The 17,385-nt window shown below is 40.3% G+C and overlaps 1 protein-coding gene across 1 annotated transcript; it reads right to left on the bottom strand.

Annotated features, from left to right (window-relative positions):
* Window positions 1–469: 469 nt before the first annotated feature.
* On the bottom strand, window positions 470–5,093 carry LOC118634981 (broad substrate specificity ATP-binding cassette transporter ABCG2-like). The gene is made up of 4 exons (XM_036269873.1): window positions 4,940–5,093; window positions 3,015–3,104; window positions 2,095–2,177; window positions 470–775 (listed from the first exon to the last, which is right to left on the bottom strand). Exons 1-4 carry the CDS (start codon window positions 5,069–5,071, stop codon window positions 703–705), a joined length of 378 nt encoding a protein of 125 aa, XP_036125766.1. The 5' UTR covers window positions 5,072–5,093; the 3' UTR covers window positions 470–702.
* Between the last annotated feature and the right edge of the window lie 12,292 nt (window positions 5,094–17,385).

The raw sequence follows: 17,385 nt of genomic DNA, 5'->3' as shown, positions 1-17,385 counted from the left end.
TCGGTCCATGAGCTGACACTCTAACTATTGAGCCAAACCGTCCAGGGCTGTTATTTCTTGTTTATTAGATAATGGCAGACCATAGGTTCATATCATATGGGAGCTGGAGGGCAACTGGCACATCTATTCCATTTAAAGATGAGAAAAGTAACAGATGTTAGTGACTTTCCATGAGTTTCTACAATCTGAATTTTTTAGGTCAATTAATTAAATTAGAATTTTCCTGGTTATTTCATGATGAACTAACAAACAGTACATAATATCACTAGTTGACGACTTCGGTTCTTTTATAATTCAGTTCATTGGAATTTCTACAAAGGGTTGTGTTGAAAGAAATTCTGGCTGAACAATACGATGGCAAATTAAAAGAAGACAACAAAATACTTCATTGAATACTTACTCAAGATGCTACTTTTATATTTTATTTTTTTATTGATTGATTTGAGAGAGAGAGAGAGGCCTATTGTTCCACTCATTTATACATTCACTGGTTGCTTCGTGTATGTGCCCTGACCAGAGAGCAAACCTACAACCTCGGCGTATCAGAATGACAGTCTAACCAACTGAGCCACCTGGCCGGGGTGCTCCCTTTTTACTATGTAGATCAATCATGTACATTAAAGAGGAATTTAAGAATATTTGTTAAGAAATAACCATTTTAGGTCAGCACTGTAAGGAAGATAACAGTCATGCTTGCCAAGGCTACATGATGCTGCCACAGGCCCCAGGTGAGAGACTGATGCCCTGGTCCATCAAGAATTCTTCTCCAGTGCATCTGAAATTCAACAGAAAGAGACTATGACTGCATTCTTCGCATCTGTCCAATTTTACTCAATATAGGCACTGTTCCTTAAAGAAGCCTACGGATTACTAAGACAAATAACTATCCCATCATATAGTAACACTTACAGTCAGTTAGTACTTAAAGTTCTGCTAGATGCCATGCTAAACAACCTGCATATAACAGTTAACCCCTAAAACAACTCAGTGGGATGTTGATTATACACATGTAAAAGATGAAGAGACTAAGGTTTAAGGAACTTGGCCAAGTTCACAGAGTCACACTTTGAACCAAGTTGCTCTCCTCTCCAGATCCATTTGGCTCCTAATCTATGAAGCTGCTCTCTTCAAAGGGCAGAAATGTTTGTCAAGTAAGTTTTCACTTACTCCTGAAGGGCCAAACCTCTGCTTTAACAGAGACAGCTAGGCCCTTACAAACATGCTGAAAACTCTTTTTAGAACTCATTACCCCAAATCAGCCGTACAAAGAATGCAGGCTGAGAACTCCGAACCCAGGAGAGGGGTGCGGAAGGCCTTCCCGACAGTGGCACCCCGTCAGCTCTGGCACCAAGGGCGGAATGAGCATGGCAGGTGCTGGGCTACGAGGCGTCACCAGCAGGCCCAGTGACCAGGTGGAGCCTTGGGGGGAGCTGGGGCAGAGCAGGAGGAGCCCCGCCACGGGTTAGATTAGCACCCGGCACGGCCACAGTTGTTGTCTGGTACCACTGCCGCACGACGCTTGGGATTTAGCCGTCTCCCTGTCCCCCACCTAAAATGTCATTCTCAGGTCAAAAAGAGGGGTAGTGGTCAGGATAAGAAAACCTTCTCTTCCTAGAGGTTTCCTGACTGTACAGTTCACTCCTTTTCCAATGCTGCTGCCCTATCAGCTCATACTCTGGGCCATGGGTTGGACTCGCAGGAAGCTGTAAGGTTGGACCCATACTCGTCACGTACCCCACACAGGGCAGGCACTGTGAGGCCTTGCCGAAATAGCAAAGCAGCTCATTTCAAAAGCAAATGTTCTGAAAATCAAATCTCACACTCACAGTCAAATCAGCAAAGAAAATCTTTTAAAAGGCTCAAAGCTAACGGCATATAAAAAACAGTTCTTCAAACTAAATACAATTTTAGACTATCTCAGAGTTGCATCATACGTTCATACGCATTAGTGGACAACAGCTCACTTTGCAGATAAGAAAACTTCGTCTCTGAGAAGTCAGTGTCCTGAAGGGCTCACACCAGCTAAGCCCAGTGGCCTTCCCCACCATACCCCCCGAGGAAGCAAACCCATTATGACACTGAATGCAGACTTACATTGCAAAGCTACAGGTAGTGTTTGCGGTTACATTGAGTCCCTGGCAGAAGTTCTGTCCCCAAAATTCATTGTGCTGCAAAGCCTACAACACAAGGGCAAGTGGGCAAGGTTGTGTGAAATTTCAAAATATCCAAAGTAGCATCCTCCTAGTTTGATCTTTATTGTTCCTTCTGAAAACAAACCAAGCTTCACATTCATAGTCTTTGCCACAGGAGAGCAACTAAAATGACTGCTCCTGTTAATCAAGAGCCTAAGGGTGAGATTGTGGCTTCTAATACAAAGGAAAGAAAATATTTGGCCAAGCGACCACACCTCTGCCTATATGACCCCATAGCACAGTCTTCCTTCTCTCTCCAATGTTACAACCTCATAAACACTGTAATTAAAATGATACAGTGACACTAAATGGCTGTTTTTTATTTATGTAATAATCTTTTGTATTGTTCTTATTTTTTTGTTATCAAAATCAAATACAATTCTTGGGAGTTAGAAACTCAGTTATACTATATTAAGACAGTTTTTTAGAGTTGATTAATTGGATTCTATAGGCAATAATGGCTATGAGCATTACATAGTCTTCATTTTTCTTCTAATTTCCCTTTCAATATAAAACACAAATTCTAGCATCTCATCCTCTTAACTATTTTCTTATTTATAGGATTGAAATACAACTACATTGTTTTTATATGAATTTGTCAATCTTTCTTCTTAACTCTGAGTGAGCCCCCACCCTTCACCTCCCTCACACAACAGGGTGACCCAAGGCTCACGAGTAAACACTCCCTCACTGCTCCTAAAAGAAAGTTCCTGGCAACCTCCACGGTGCACATCTGCGGACATGAGATAATCAGGCTTTATTCTGCTTCTTCCTAGCTTGGGAACAATCGACTAGTCACAGGGACAGAAGAGGAAAACTTACCGCACAGCCATACCGAGTGATGCTCAAGTACTGAAGCCATGACAGCCAAGGCACAACGGTCCTGAGATTGACCAACAGCCCTGAAAAAATCTACAGAGAGCAAATCCCAACAGTCAGAACTGGTGAAGTGATTCCATGAGGAGTTCTAGACAATAACCTCTTTAAGTCTCCTACAACCTTGTGGACATTTTTTCTAAGACCAAGGCTTCTTGAAATTCCTTCCATTACTCACTTACCATGTCCTCTTTGCCTGTGTATTTCTCTCTTAGCTGAGGCTGTCTGTAGTTTGAAAGGAATAACAATGTATCTGTATTTCATTTAATTCGAAGATCCTAATTGTGAAGGATTTTACTTTCTCTGCATCTGCACACAATCAAAGGTATCGTCCTGACTGCTCTAATGATACAACCACTGTATATTCCCACCAATAGAAACACCAGAACAGCCCGGTTGGTGTGGCTCAGTGGTTGAGCATTGACTCATGCACCAAAAGGTCACAGGTTTGATTCCCGGTCTGGGCACATGACCAGGTTTTGGGCTAAATCCCTGGTGGGGGGCATGCAGGAGACAGCCAATCGATGTTCTCCCTCATTGATGTTTCCATCTCCCTCTCCTTCTCTCTTCTTCTTTCTCTAAAATAAAAAAGGAAACACTAGCACATATCCTGAACACCTCATGCCTTTTTATATTTCCTTAACACTGTAAGCTTTGTGATTTACAAGGGTATCCCCAAGTGACTTTAGGAAATATTTGGGGTTCAAATGCATGCCTAACATAACCCAAGGCCTAGAACTAGTGCAGCATAATGTGAAGTGCAGCACAAATATAACCCATACCTTCATTCAAGCTACCAAAAAGCAGTATTGCCATGGAGACCCCAGACGGACCACTCCAGCAAGAGATGGCTACATAAAAAGTTCATACAAAACTTCTAACTGGCACTTCCCAGCGGGATGGGCAGAACAAGGACAGTGATGTTGGTGGGAATACATGTGTTTCAACTTGATTGAATCAAGTGCTTAATGTATAACATCTCTCAGTAAAATACAGTTGTGAGTGGTTTTTCAAGTTCTCTATATAATCAACAACAACAATAATAATCATAATAAATCAAAGTATCCTATATGTAAAACAAATGTTTTGCCCTGGCTGGTTTGGTTCAGCGGTTAGAATGTCGGCCATCGGTCCAGAAAATCCTGGGTTCGGTTCCCGCTAAGGGCAAAGAATAAAAGAAAAACCTATTGTATACTAAAGGCATTTTATTTATTTATTAGATGATACTATAGAAAATACACACAGTTTATTAGATTTCAATTATATTTAGATTGATAGTTTTCAAACTCAGAAATGAAAAATGAAACTTTGTAAAGAGTTTGGGCTAGCCCTGGCCGGTTTGGCTCAGTAGTTAGAGCGTCGGCCTGCGGTCCGGAGAGACCCGGGTTTGGTTCCCACTAAAGGCATGAACTTCGGTTGCAGTTTGTCCCCGGCCCTGGTTGGTCGTGCGGGTGGCGGCCACTCGATGTGTCCCTTTCACATCGATGTTTCTCTCTCTCTCTCTCTTCCTCTCTCTCCCTCCCACTCTATCTGTACAAAAAAAAAAGAGTTTGGGCTAGCTATAAAATTTAAATGACATCCACTCCTACTCCAGCAGAAAGGACACATATATTCAGTAATGAGGCTAAGCATTCCTGTTTACTTGATGCAGTACCAGGAAATGTGCTAACAGTCCCTCTTCACCATCATCTGTGTGTGTAAAACATAGAAGGGAATGCAATTTTTAAAAAAGGTATGATATAAAAGAATGTCAGGAACCCAGAAAGGAGGAGAACTTGTACTGTATGGACTTTGGAATTATTCAATATTTTTAAAGCACAACTTTTCAAACTACAGGAGCAACCCAGACAGACTGACTACCCATGCCATACCCTGTTCTGTTTCTCAAGGAGCTTAGCTGTTCCCTTGGAAACCGTTGATCCAAACAAATCATATGAGCTACTGGAGAAATAAGCCAGCAGCTCTTCGTCACCAGTGCAGAGGTCAGGCAATGAACCTGGCATTGTTTAGACAGAGAGAGAGAGAGAAACATCTATGTGAGAGAAAAACATCAATCATTTGCCCCAAACCAGCAACCTTTAGATGCACAGGATGATGCTCAACCAACTGATCTACTCTGGCTGGTGCAAAAAGCATCTTTTAAACTCTCACTTGTAACAACATGCTAACTAATATTATAGTAACTATATCAGAATAATAGCAACAACAAAAAAAAGCCTAGGTAACGTCAAGAAAAAGCTGGTACATCCTCTATTATAAGCTATATATTTTCAAAATGTGTTTTTTATTGATTTTTCAGAGAGAGAGGAAGGGAAAGAGTGATAGAAGTAGTGTGAGAGAGAAACATTGACTGGCTGTCTCCTGCACGCCCCCACTGGGGTTGGAGCCCACAGCCCAGACATGTGCCCTGACCAGGAATCTAACAGACACCTCTCAGTGCGTGGGATGAGGTTCAATCCACTGAGCCACACTGGCCGGGCTATAAACTATATTTTGATATATGGCTTCCTGAAAGCTAAGAGTCCCATTGACAAAATCCTCAAAACAAGTTTTCCAAGACAGGTAAATTTGAAGGAACTAATGAGAAGAAATATTTACTTTTCAGAGAAGCACAGTTCCTACTCACCATCATAAATACAAAGGAGATATTCATGAGAAGTGTTGCTATGGATACCACACTCTGACCTGTTGCTATGGCCAGTGCCATAGAAATTGCCGTATACGCCACCATTGTAAGGGTAAATATCATCATGAAGAAGGCCTTAACTAACTGTTGGTTTCAATCCTTCACAAGATGGAGTTAATCCAACTATCTAGGTCATTGTGTGTTCAGGACTGTTTATTATGCAAACAACACTGCAATATTTTGAGAACCGAACATCAGAATGAAAAAACAAATCCTCTATCCACCCACCCTGAGTGACCAATTTCATTGCCTCCTGTATAACCGTGCTAAATTATCATACAGCTTTCTTTTATTATTATTATTTAGATAGAATAGTAAGGGACAAGGGAGGGGGAGAGAGAGAGAAACATCAATGTGACAGGGACATATCTACTGGCTGCCACCCATACAACCCCAACCGGGGCCCAGGACAAACTGCAACTGAGGTACGTGCCCTTAGCAGAAACCGAACCCAGGACTCTCTGTTCCAGGGGCTGACGCTCTAACTGCTGAGCCCAAGCGGCCAGGGCATACAGCTTTGTTTTGTATACTATTGCATAAGCACTTTCATGTAGCACCCTGCCCCTTCTTGTGTAATTATTAACAATTTCTGAGATTCTGAGGTGGATAACTGGAGGCAGCACACCTGGCGAGGATTCTGCTGCCTCCTCTCTAGGAAGGAAGCTTGGCAAGAGCACACTCCTTCCACCCAGACATCACCTTACTCACTGCTGCAACTGTCAGTGAAGAAACTGCAAGATCCGGATCACGTGACCTCCCAGTGGTTTCACCATCTGAGGGTTGATCCCAGAATCTCCAGTCTCTGAGACAAAGGGCCATTTCATAATATTGAAAAGATTTATTTAATAAGTAAATATAAGCTCCATAAACATGTATGCAGTAAATACAGAAACAACAAAAATATATTTTAATACTTCAGTAGGTTTTCAAAAGAGAAACCAACAGAAATACAATCACAGCAGAGGACTTAAACATTCCACTGACATCACTGGACAAGATTCTGTAGACAAAAAATTAACAAGGACACAGACACTAAGTAATGCACTATATCAAATGGATTTCATAGATATTTAAAAGAATTATTCCCTAAAACTACACAACTCAGATTCTTTTCAGAGTGCACAGTGGACAATCCTAAAGACAAATCAAGTGTTAGACCACAAACTAAACCTACTTAAATCTAAGATTAAAATCCACACTAAGCATGTTGTCAGACCGCATTAGCATACAAAAATAAGCAGTAATCGCACCATTACTTACATATTAATCAGTGAGTTACAAAAACAGACTTTCGAAAGCTTTATACAACCAACAAGGAACAATTCGGTAAAACCAGCATAGCAATGCACTTAAAGTGACCGTTTACTATTAGCCAAACGGATTAGCAACAATCAAAGTCTGTTTTTTGTTTTCAAGCTGCCTCGCCGAAGCAAGGCCACCAAAAATTTTTGGTTGCCTCCCACACGAAAAAAATGGGAGAGAGAGAAACATGCCAAGCAACACTGTCAGGCACTCCTCGGGTAAAAGCAACTACTATTACACTGACGGTGGCTACTTAATGACAAGATATAGTGCCTCACTAAAAGTTTTCACATCATTTCTAAATGAAAAGTCTAATTTTCAAAAAGAAAAAAGGAAAACAGTTTTAAGTTTCTCCTTTTTAAACTTCGATTTGGTGCAGTGCATTCTGGGTATGCAAATAAGGACACATATATTTACCAAGGTTACATCCTTCTTCTAGATAGATCCTTTCACTATTACCTTTGTATCTAGATATGGCCTTTATTTTGACGTCTATTTTATCGGATATGATTATTGCTAGCCCAGTCTTTATTTTCTTTCCATTTTCTTAAAAAATTTTTTCCATCCCTTCACTTTCAACCTTTGTGAGTTTTGTTGTGAAGTGGGTGTCTTGCAAGGAAGATATGTATGAGTCCTGCTTCCTTATCAATGAGTTACTTTGTAACATTTGATTGGAGCATTTAACCCATTTTCCTTTAAGGTTATTATTGATACCTACTTATTTATTGCCTTTTTTTTTTGGGTTGTGGTTATGTCATTTTCCTATTTTTTCTGCTTATTACACCAGTCCTTTTAACATTTCTTGCAGTGCTTGTTTGGTGCTAAAATATTTCCTTAGCCATTTTTTTTTCTTTTATCTGGGAAGCTCTATAATTCACCTTCTATTTTGAATGATAGGCTTGCTGGATAAAGTAGTCTTGGATTCACACCCTTGTTTTCCATTACCTTGATTACTTCATGCCATTCCCTTCTAGTCTGTAATGTCTCTGTTGAGATGTCAGATGATGAACTCATGAGGGTTCCTTTGTAGGTAACCTGTTGCTTATCTTTTGCTGCCTTTAGGATTCTCTCCTTGTCTTTACTTTTTTGCGTTGTAGTTATTAGGTGTCTTGGTGTGGGCCTGTTTGGGTTCTTCTTACTTGGGGCTCTCTGTGCTTCTTCAACTTGAATGCCTTTTTCCTTCACCATTTAGGGAAGTTTTCTGTCACTATTTCTTCAAATATATTCTCTAATCCTTGCTCATTTTCTTCTTTTTTGGAACTCCTATGACACGAATGTTGTTATGCTTCCTTTGTTCCACAGTTCTCTTATACTGTCTTCTTGTTTTTTCATTGTTTGTTCTTTTTGGTGCTCTGATTGGGCGATTTTTCGACCCTGTCTCCTAATTCACTGACCCTGTCGTTGGCCTCCTCTACTCTGCTGGTTATTCTTTTCAGTGTGTTCTTTATTTCTGCTATGTGATTCTTCATTTTTGTTTGGTGGTTTTTCATTTCCAGTTGGTGGATTTTCAATGTTTCTATATCTTTACTCGTGCTATTGAGCCCTTTACACATGCTGTTCAGCTTCCTCATTATAATTACTCTGAACTCTACCTCTGATAACATGCTTAATTGCATTTCATTCATATCGTCTTCTGTAGAATTCTCTTGTTCTTTCATTTGGGATTTGTTTCATTTCACCATTTTGGCTGTCTCAATGGGTTTTGGAGTCTGCCAAATTTTTCCTGTGGGTGTTGGTGTTATGCTGATTGTGGCTCCCTCTACTGGGTTTGGGTGAGTGAGGTAGGACGCATATTAAACACCACTGTCAAGTCTTACTTTCCTGGATAGATTTGTAGGCCAATCAAAGGTTCAGTTTTCCTCTAGCTTTTGCCTGCAGGCTATTAGTCTAAATCATTTGATGATCCTTGGGTTGTCCTCAGTAAATAAAAAATCCCTCAGTGCCATGCCCATTAAAATACCAACAACACTCCGCTGCTCAATGGACTTCTAAGATACCAATGATATATTTCACAGAACTAGAGCAAAAACTTCAATAGTTTCTATGAAACCAAAAAAAGACTCCAAATAGCCACAGCAATCTGAAAAGAAAAGAACAAAGTAGGAGGAATCACAATACCAGATATCAAGCTATACTACAAAGCCAATGTAATCAAAACAGCCTGGTACTGACGCAAGAATAGGCATCTAGATTAATGGAACAGAACCAGGATCCCAGAAATTGAGACAAGGCATTATGCTCAATTAATACTTGACAAAGGTGCCAAGAGCATACAATGGAGTCAAGACAGCCTCTTTAATAAATGATGTTGGGAAAATTAGACAGCTACATGCAAAAAATAAAACTAGACCACCATCTTACACCACACACAAAAATAAACTCAAAATGGATAAAAGACTTAAATGTGACATGTGAATACATAAATATTCTAGAAGTAATGTAGGCAACAAAATTTCAGACATCACACTCAGCAGAATTTTCACTGATACAACGCCTAAGGCAAGAGAAACAAAAGAAAAAAATGAATAACCCTGGCCGGTTTGGCTCAGCGGTTAGAGCATCGGCCTGCAGTCTGGAAAGACCCGGGTTCGGTTCCCGCTAAGGGCATGTACCTCGGTTGCAGTTTGTCCCCGGCCCTGGTTGGTCGTGCGGATGGCAGCCACTCAATGTGTCCCTTTCACGTCGATGTTTCTGTCTGTCTCTCTCTTCCTCTCTCTCCCTCCCACTCTGTCTGTGCAAAAAATGGAAAAATGTCCTCAGGTGAGGATAAAAAAAAAAGAAAGAAAAAAATGAATAAATGGGACTACATCAAAATAAAAAGCTTCTGCACAGCAAAAGAAACAAGCATTAAAATGGAAAGGAAACCACAATGTGGGAGAGATTAACTGCCAATCATATATCAGATAAGGGGTTAATCTCCAAAATATATAGAGTACTCATACAACTCAACAAAAAGAAGACACAGAATCCAATTAAAAAATGGGCAGAGGACCTCAATAGACACCTCTCCAAACGGGACATATAAATGGCCAAGAGACATATGAAATAATGTTTTACGTCACTAACCATCAGTGAGATGCAAATTAAAACAACTATGAGGTAACTGATGGACATAGACATACTTGGGTGGGGGAGAGCAGGAGGAGGGTGTCTGGGAGAAGAAACAAGAAACATCTGTAATAAAAATAAATTGATTAATAAAAAAAGGAAAAAAATATTCTTGTTAAATGAATAATCCCCAAAAGTCTCATTCTTTCACTATATATGAATATAAATGAATAGGTAATAAATATTGCAGCTCCTGCACAGTCTCACATATATTATGAATTATTTCCATGTCTCTATAGAACATACCATCACTTGTTATAACCCAGTAATTCTCCATCTGCTAGAAGAAGGAAGCTCTCCTGCGTTCCTTGAGCCCGAGTTGTTTTTGCAAAAATTCTTGAAGAGATGCATCAGCCATGACCATGAGCTTAACTAATCAGGAGATGCCAGACGGGGCGATGAGGCATTCAAGGCTAGGATTTAGTAAATGTTAAGAAATATAAAACAAACAACTTGTGCAGCTACTAACTGCTGATATCTGCTTCTGTACAGTAGCTTGCTTGCTCTGCTAACTCTTGAATGACCCCTGCCCTATATAAGCAACCCTCCCCCTGAGCTCAAGGCTGCAGTTCTCCTGCGCAGGTAATAAAGCTTCTAATATTCAAAATTACTTAAGGTCTGAGTGAGGATGACTCTCCTGGGTTACAACACACTGAGTAAACTATAGTTTTATATATAGGTATAAAAGTTAATTTGAAAAAAGTCTTGACATAAATGACCTCAGAGAACAGTTGTTTCAGAGTGTGAACAACAGATAGATGCTTCCTTATCTTGTGGCTGGGTTTATAGTTTTGTGAACCAAAGACATGCTTTCGAAAATAAATGACTTCCCCTTCCATCTGAGACGACACACACCCTCTTTACGTCTTGTTGCTTACCTAACAAGAAGTAGGTCATACACGTGAATAGAATACTTGCTAACGTCCTCATTGGTAGTACATCAGATAGCAGTTTGCTAAAGAAATAAGAGGACACTCTGTAGTATCCACTGGCATGTTCATGCCTAAAAAGCAAAAATGCACACCATGCACCCCACATTAGTTTAGGGAGGCACAGACCAGATGATTGAACCTTTCTGCTGCCAGCAGGAGTCTAACTACAGCTTCTCACATCCTCCAGGTTAACCCACCTCCTTCACACAGTCAGCATCAGGCACCATGTGAGGTACAGGCCTCCCCTGAGACGTCCTTCCCCAGAGCTGTGTGTGAGGGCCCCTCTTCTCATCACAGAACCCCCCCTAGTGCCGCCCATTTTGCCCTGGGAGCACCACTCCAGGTGAACACATTCTGCATCTCCTCCCGCTCTTCCGACTCGGGGTTTCCTGGAAAGACAGCAGTTGGGCAGCTGATCTCAGTGGTCACACAGGCTTTGCTTTCCCCCCGCCTCTGGGTACGAAGGAGGTGGTGCCCTGTTCTCCACGCCCCACTGCAGCTTCGGGTCACTAAACCTCTCACTCCTTCCTTCTCGTGATGAAAACCACAGGGCACTTCTTCCTTCAGGATCGTGCCCCCCAATCATACCTCCCTGTCAGCGTCAAACCTGACACGGGACAGCCCCCTTCACAAAACAGACACATACGCAAGTGAAGAGCTGCTTCCCCCCACGAGGCGCTCCGCGGAGGGCACACCCCTGGAACACTGGGGGTTGGTGGGAAGAAGAGACCCCAGCTCTGCTGGGAGAGAAGGGGAACGAGCACTGCAGTCCATTAAACATTCTTAGATCAAACCGACCTGCTAACTCTTTCCTCAAATGATACATGTTAAACAACTGTTCAGGTTAAAAGTGAGGGAAAGATGTGAGCCCCTCGGGCCTCTCCCGTCCCAGTATCTCCACAGTGGTGCCCCTGGGACTCCATACTGATGACATTCCCAGTCCTGCATGGCCATGGATTGAAATGTCTTCGCCAAATCTCTATTTTGAAGCCCTAGCTTTGGAGATGACATTTAGATGGAGCATCTTTGGAAGGTAATTCAGTTTCCATGAAACTCTGGGGGGCGCACGACAAGATTAGTGTTCTTAGAAGAAAAGGGGGAGCCGCCAGAGCGCCCCCTGTGCCATGGGAGGACACTGCAGGAAGGCAGGAAGCCAGAAGGGGGCCCTCATCAGAACTCGATGTGCTGGCACCCAATTCTCCAGAACTATAAAAAAATAAATTTCTGTTGTTTAATCCATCCAGTCTGTGGTTCTTTGTTATGGCAGCCAAAGTGATGATTACATAGGTCATAAATATGCTACCACCATTAAGTTTCAGCAACAAAAACACAAGTACCATCCTAATGAAGAAACAGAAATAAAGCTTGGAAAAGTTTAAAGCCTCTATTAGTTGCTCTGGCACAGTTGAGAGAAGGAAGGAACTAAGACAGGAGGCAAAATGAGAGAGTGGAGGGAACCTTGTACTGATACCTTGTTATATACATTCCCCACCCAATCCTCAGAAGAACCTTCATACGAACCGGGACAACCCACTGCCAACATGGTTTCCAATGTGCTCCAAATGAAAGCAAATCATGTTTATAAAGAAAAAAATAATCTGTGCAAGTGCAAGAAAAGGAGAATATATATATATGAATATATGTATATATATACATAATTTTTGATATGCGCCCCTAGTGGACACTGAACTCAGGACTCTGGTTCGCAGGCCGACGGTCCAACCACTGAGCCAAACCGGCCAGGGCTGGGGTTTATTCATTTAATAAGAATACTTATTTCCTTTTTTTATTAAGTAATTTATTTTTATTACAGATGTTTCTCCTCCCCCGCCCCAGACACCCTCCTCAAGATCTCCCCCACCCAAGCATTGTTGTCTGTGTCCATCAGTTACCTCATAGTTGTTTTAATTTGCATCTCACTGATGGTTAATGACGTAAAACATTTTTTCATATGTCTCTTGGCCATTTGTATGTCCTGTTTGGAGAGGTGTCTATTTAGGTCCTTTATCCATTTTTTAATTGGTTTCTGTGTCTTCTTTTTGTTTAGTTGTATGAATACTCTATATATTTTGGAGATTAACCCCTTATGTGATATATCATTGGCAATTAAGCTCTCCCATATATTGGTTTCCTTTCCATTTTGATGCTTGTTTCTTTTGCTGTGCAGAAGCTTTTTATTTTGATGTAGTCCCATTTACTCATTTTTTCCTTGGTTTCTCTTGCCTTAGGCATTGTATCAGTGAAAATTCTGCTGGGTGTAGTGTCTGAAATTTTGTTGCCTACATTACTTCTAGAACTTTTATGGATTCACAAGTCACATTTAAGTCTTTTATTCATTTTGAGTTTATTCTTGTGTATGGTGTAATTTTGAGGTCTGGCTTCATTTTTTTTTTTTTAATTAATTAATTTATTTTTGTTACAAATGTTTTTCCTTTTCTCCCCAGTGATTCCACCCTCCCCTCTCCCCGCCCTGTCCCCAGCTTTGTTGTCCATGTCCATTATTCATGCATACATGCATACAAGTTCTGTGGTTTATCTCTCCCCGCTACTCCTTCTTCTGGGGATTGTCAGACTGTATCTCACTTCCACGTCTCTGGGACTATCCCATTAGCTTCATTTCAGCATGTAGCTGTCTAATTTTCCCAACACCATTTATTAAAGAGGTTGTCTTTCCTCATTGTATGCTCTTGCCACTTTTGTCAAATATTAATTGAACATAATGTCTTGGCTCAATTTCTGGGTTCTTGGTTCTGTTCCATTAATCTATATGCCTGTTCTTGTGCCAGTACCAGGTGTTTTGATTACATTGGCTTTATAGTATAACCGATATCCGGTATTGTAATCCCTCCTACTTTGTTCCTCTTTTTCAAGATTGCTGTGGCTATTTGGAGTCTTTTTTTTTGTTTTGGTTTCATAGAAACTATTGAAGTTTTTGTTCCAGTTCTGTGAAATATGTCGTTGGTATTTTGATGGGGATTGCACTGAATCTATAGATTGCTTTGGGTAGTGTGGACATTTTAATGATGTTATTCCTCCAATCCATGAACAAGGTATATGCTTCCACCTTTTTATATATTCCTCTATTTCTTCTTTCAATGTCCTGTAGTTTTCTGCAAAGGTCTTTTACTTCTTTGGTTAAGTTTATTCCTAGTTATCTTAGTTTTTTTACTACAATGGTAAATGGAATTTTTTTTTAGTTTCTCTTTTTGTGAGTTCATTGTTGATGTATAACAATGCCATTGATTTCTTGATGTTAATTTTGTATCCTGCCACTTTGCCAAATACATTTATTAGCCCTAGTAGAGTTTTGATGGAGTCTTTAGGGTTTTCTATGTACAATATCATATTATCTGCAAATAATGACAGTTTCACATCCTCCTTTCCAATTTGGATCCCTTTTATTTCTTTCTTCATGTCTAATTGCTGTGGCTAAGACTCACAAAACTATGTTCAATAAGAGAGGCAAAAATGGGCATTCCTTTCTTATTTCTGTTCTTCAGGGAAATGCTTTTAGTTTTTGTCCATTGAGTACGATGTTTGCTGTAGAGTTTTTATTTATGACTTTTATTAGGTCAAGATATGGTCCCTGCTCTGGCCGGTTTGGCTCAGAGCTTAGAGCGTAGACTTGTGGTCCAGAGAGACCCGGGTTCGGTTTCCACTAAGGGCAAGTACTTTGGTTGCAATTTGTCTCAGGCCCTTATTGGTCCCTGCGGGAGACAGCCACTGAATCTATCCCTTTCACGTCGATGTTTCTTTCACTCTGTCTTTCTCTCTCTCCTTCCCACTCTCTCTGAACAAAAAAAAAAATGGAATAATGTTCTTGGGTGAGGATAAAAAAAGATATGGTCCCTTTATTCCCACATTGCTGAGCGTTTTTATAAAAAAATGGGTGCTGGATTTTGTCAAATGGGATTTTAGCATCTATTGATATGATCATATGGTTTTCATCTTTCATTTTGTTTATGTGGTATATCACATTTATTGATTTGTGAATATTATACCAGCCTTCCATTCCTGGGGTGAATTCCTCTTGGTCATGACGAATAATTTCTTTATGTATTGCTGGATTCGATTTGCTAATATTTTGTTAAGGATTTTGGCATCTGTGTTCATCCATGATATTGGCCTCTAGTTTTCTTTCTTTGTAGTGTCTCTATCTGGTTTTGAAATTAGAATTATGCTGGTTTCATAAAATGAGTTTGGAAGTCTTCCTTCTTTGGCTATTTTGGAGTAGTTTGAGGAGAATGGGTGTTACATCTTCTTTGAATGTTTGAGAAAACTACCCCATGAAGCCATCCAGGTCTGGGCTTTTGTTTGCTGGGAGTTTCTTGATTACATCTTCAATTTTATTAGTTGTTATTGATCTGTTGAAGATTTCTGTCTCTCCCTGGTTCAGTTTGGAAGACTGAGTGTTTCTAGAAATGTGTCCATTTTGCCTAGATTGTCCAATTTGTTGCCGTATAATCTTTCATAGTAGTTTTTTTTTTAACGATCCTTTGTATTTCGGTGGTGTCAGTTTTTACTTCTCTTTTGTTTCTGATTTTGTTTATTTAGGTCCTCTCTTTTTGTTTCTTGATGAGTCTGGTTAAGGGTCCATTAATCTTGTTTATCTTTTCAAAGAACCAGCTCTTTGTTTCATTGATCTTTTGAATTGTTGTTTTAGTTTCTATGTCATTTATTTCTGCTCTGACCTTTGCTGTTTCCTTCTATGCATTTTGGGTTTTTCATTTTGTTTACTTTCTAGTTCTTTCAGTTTTAGTGTTAGAAAGTCAGTTAAAAATTTTGTTTGTTTCTTGAGGTAGGCCTGTAGTGCTATGATCTTCCCTCTCAGAACTGCTTTCGCTGCGCCCCATAGATTTTGAGTTGTTGTGTGTTCATTTTCATTGGATTCCAGGAAGTTTTTAATTTCTTCCTTGATCTCCTCAGTAACCCGTTCATTGTTTATTAACATGCAATTTAGCCTCCATGTGTTCAAATGTCTTTGGGTGTTTTTGTTGTAATTGATTTCTAGTTTCATGCCATTGCAATCAGAGAAGGTGCTTGATATGATTTCAATCTTCTTGAACTTGTGGAGACATAGTTTGTGTCCTACTATGTGGTCTATCTTGGAGATTGTTTCATGTGCACTTGAGAAGAACATGAATTCTGCAGTTTTGGGGTGTGACTCTCTGTAGATATTTGTTAAATCCATTTGCTGTAGTGCATCATTTAGAGTGTCTGTTTCCTTGTTAATTTTTGTCTAGAGGATCTATCTAGTGATGTCAGCAGGGTATTGAAGTCCCTGCTATGATTGTATTGCTGTCAATTTCTTCTTTGAAGTCCTCCAGAAGTTATTATTTTTTTCCTTCGGAGGGCACTGGGATTTATACGCTGAATCGGTCCCTCATAGGACAGTAGACATATTATTCAAAGAGCCCCTTCTCAGAGCCCCAGGGAGAAGCAACTGCCCCTCCCTCAGGAATTTAACACTATACAGCCAGACCAGAGAAATGCAAATTGAGGCTCATTAATTACAAGAGACTGCCAGCAAGCATCTGCCCCACCTGATGGAAATTTTCTTACCCTGAACACCTGAGGGATTTTTTCATTTACAAAGACAGCAACCCAAGGCTCATCAAACAATTGAGACTAATACCCTGCAGGCAAAACCAGAGGAAAAGTGAACATTTGATTGGCCTGCAAATCTACCCAGGAAAGTAAATCCTGACAGTGGTGTTTAATATGGGTCCTTCCTCACCCATCCAAACACAATAGAGGGAGCTACAATCAGCATAACACCAACACCCACAGGAAAAATTTGGCAGGCTCCAGCACCCACTGAGACAGCCAAAATGGTAAAACAAAGAATCAAATTTCAAATGAAAGAATAAGAGAATTCTACAGAAGAGGAGATCATGAAATACAATTAAGCAGGTTACCAGAGGTAGAGTTCAGAGTAATTATAATGAGGAAGCTCAACAGCAGGAGTAAAGATATAGAAACATTGAAAATCAACCGATTGCAAATGAAAGATCACCAAACAAAAATGAAAAATACTGGCCAGTTTGGCTCAGCGGTTGGAGCATTGACCTGTGGACCAGAGAGTCCCGGGTTCGGTTCCCACTAGGGGCACTTACCAAAAAAATAAAAAACAAAACAAAACAAAAATGAAAAATAACACAACAGAAATAAAGATCACATTGGAAAGAATAACCAGCAGAGTAGAGGAGGCCGAGGACAGGATCAGTGGATTAGGAGACAGGGTAGAAAAATCGCCCAATCAGAGCACCAAACAGAACAAACAATGAAA

This window comes from Molossus molossus, unplaced genomic scaffold (genome assembly GCF_014108415.1).
Source record: "Molossus molossus isolate mMolMol1 unplaced genomic scaffold, mMolMol1.p scaffold_m16_p_1, whole genome shotgun sequence".
NCBI lineage: Eukaryota > Metazoa > Chordata > Mammalia > Chiroptera > Molossidae > Molossus > Molossus molossus.
This window is presented reverse-complemented; position numbering and strand designations above follow the sequence as displayed.

Bases quoted from the DNA above. Each gene is read 5' to 3' on its own strand.
- LOC118634981 (XM_036269873.1), bottom strand. From the start codon at position 5,071: ATGCCAGGTTCATTGCCTGACCTCTGCACTGGTGACGAAGAGCTGCTG. The intron at 2,178-3,014 runs GTAAGTTTTCCT...CTTGTGTTGTAG, and splicing joins TCACTCGGTATGGCTGTGCG to GCTTTGCAGCACAATGAATT. The intron at 776-2,094 runs GTAAGTCTGCAT...GTTGAATTTCAG, and splicing joins ACTACCTGTAGCTTTGCAAT to ATGCACTGGAGAAGAATTCT.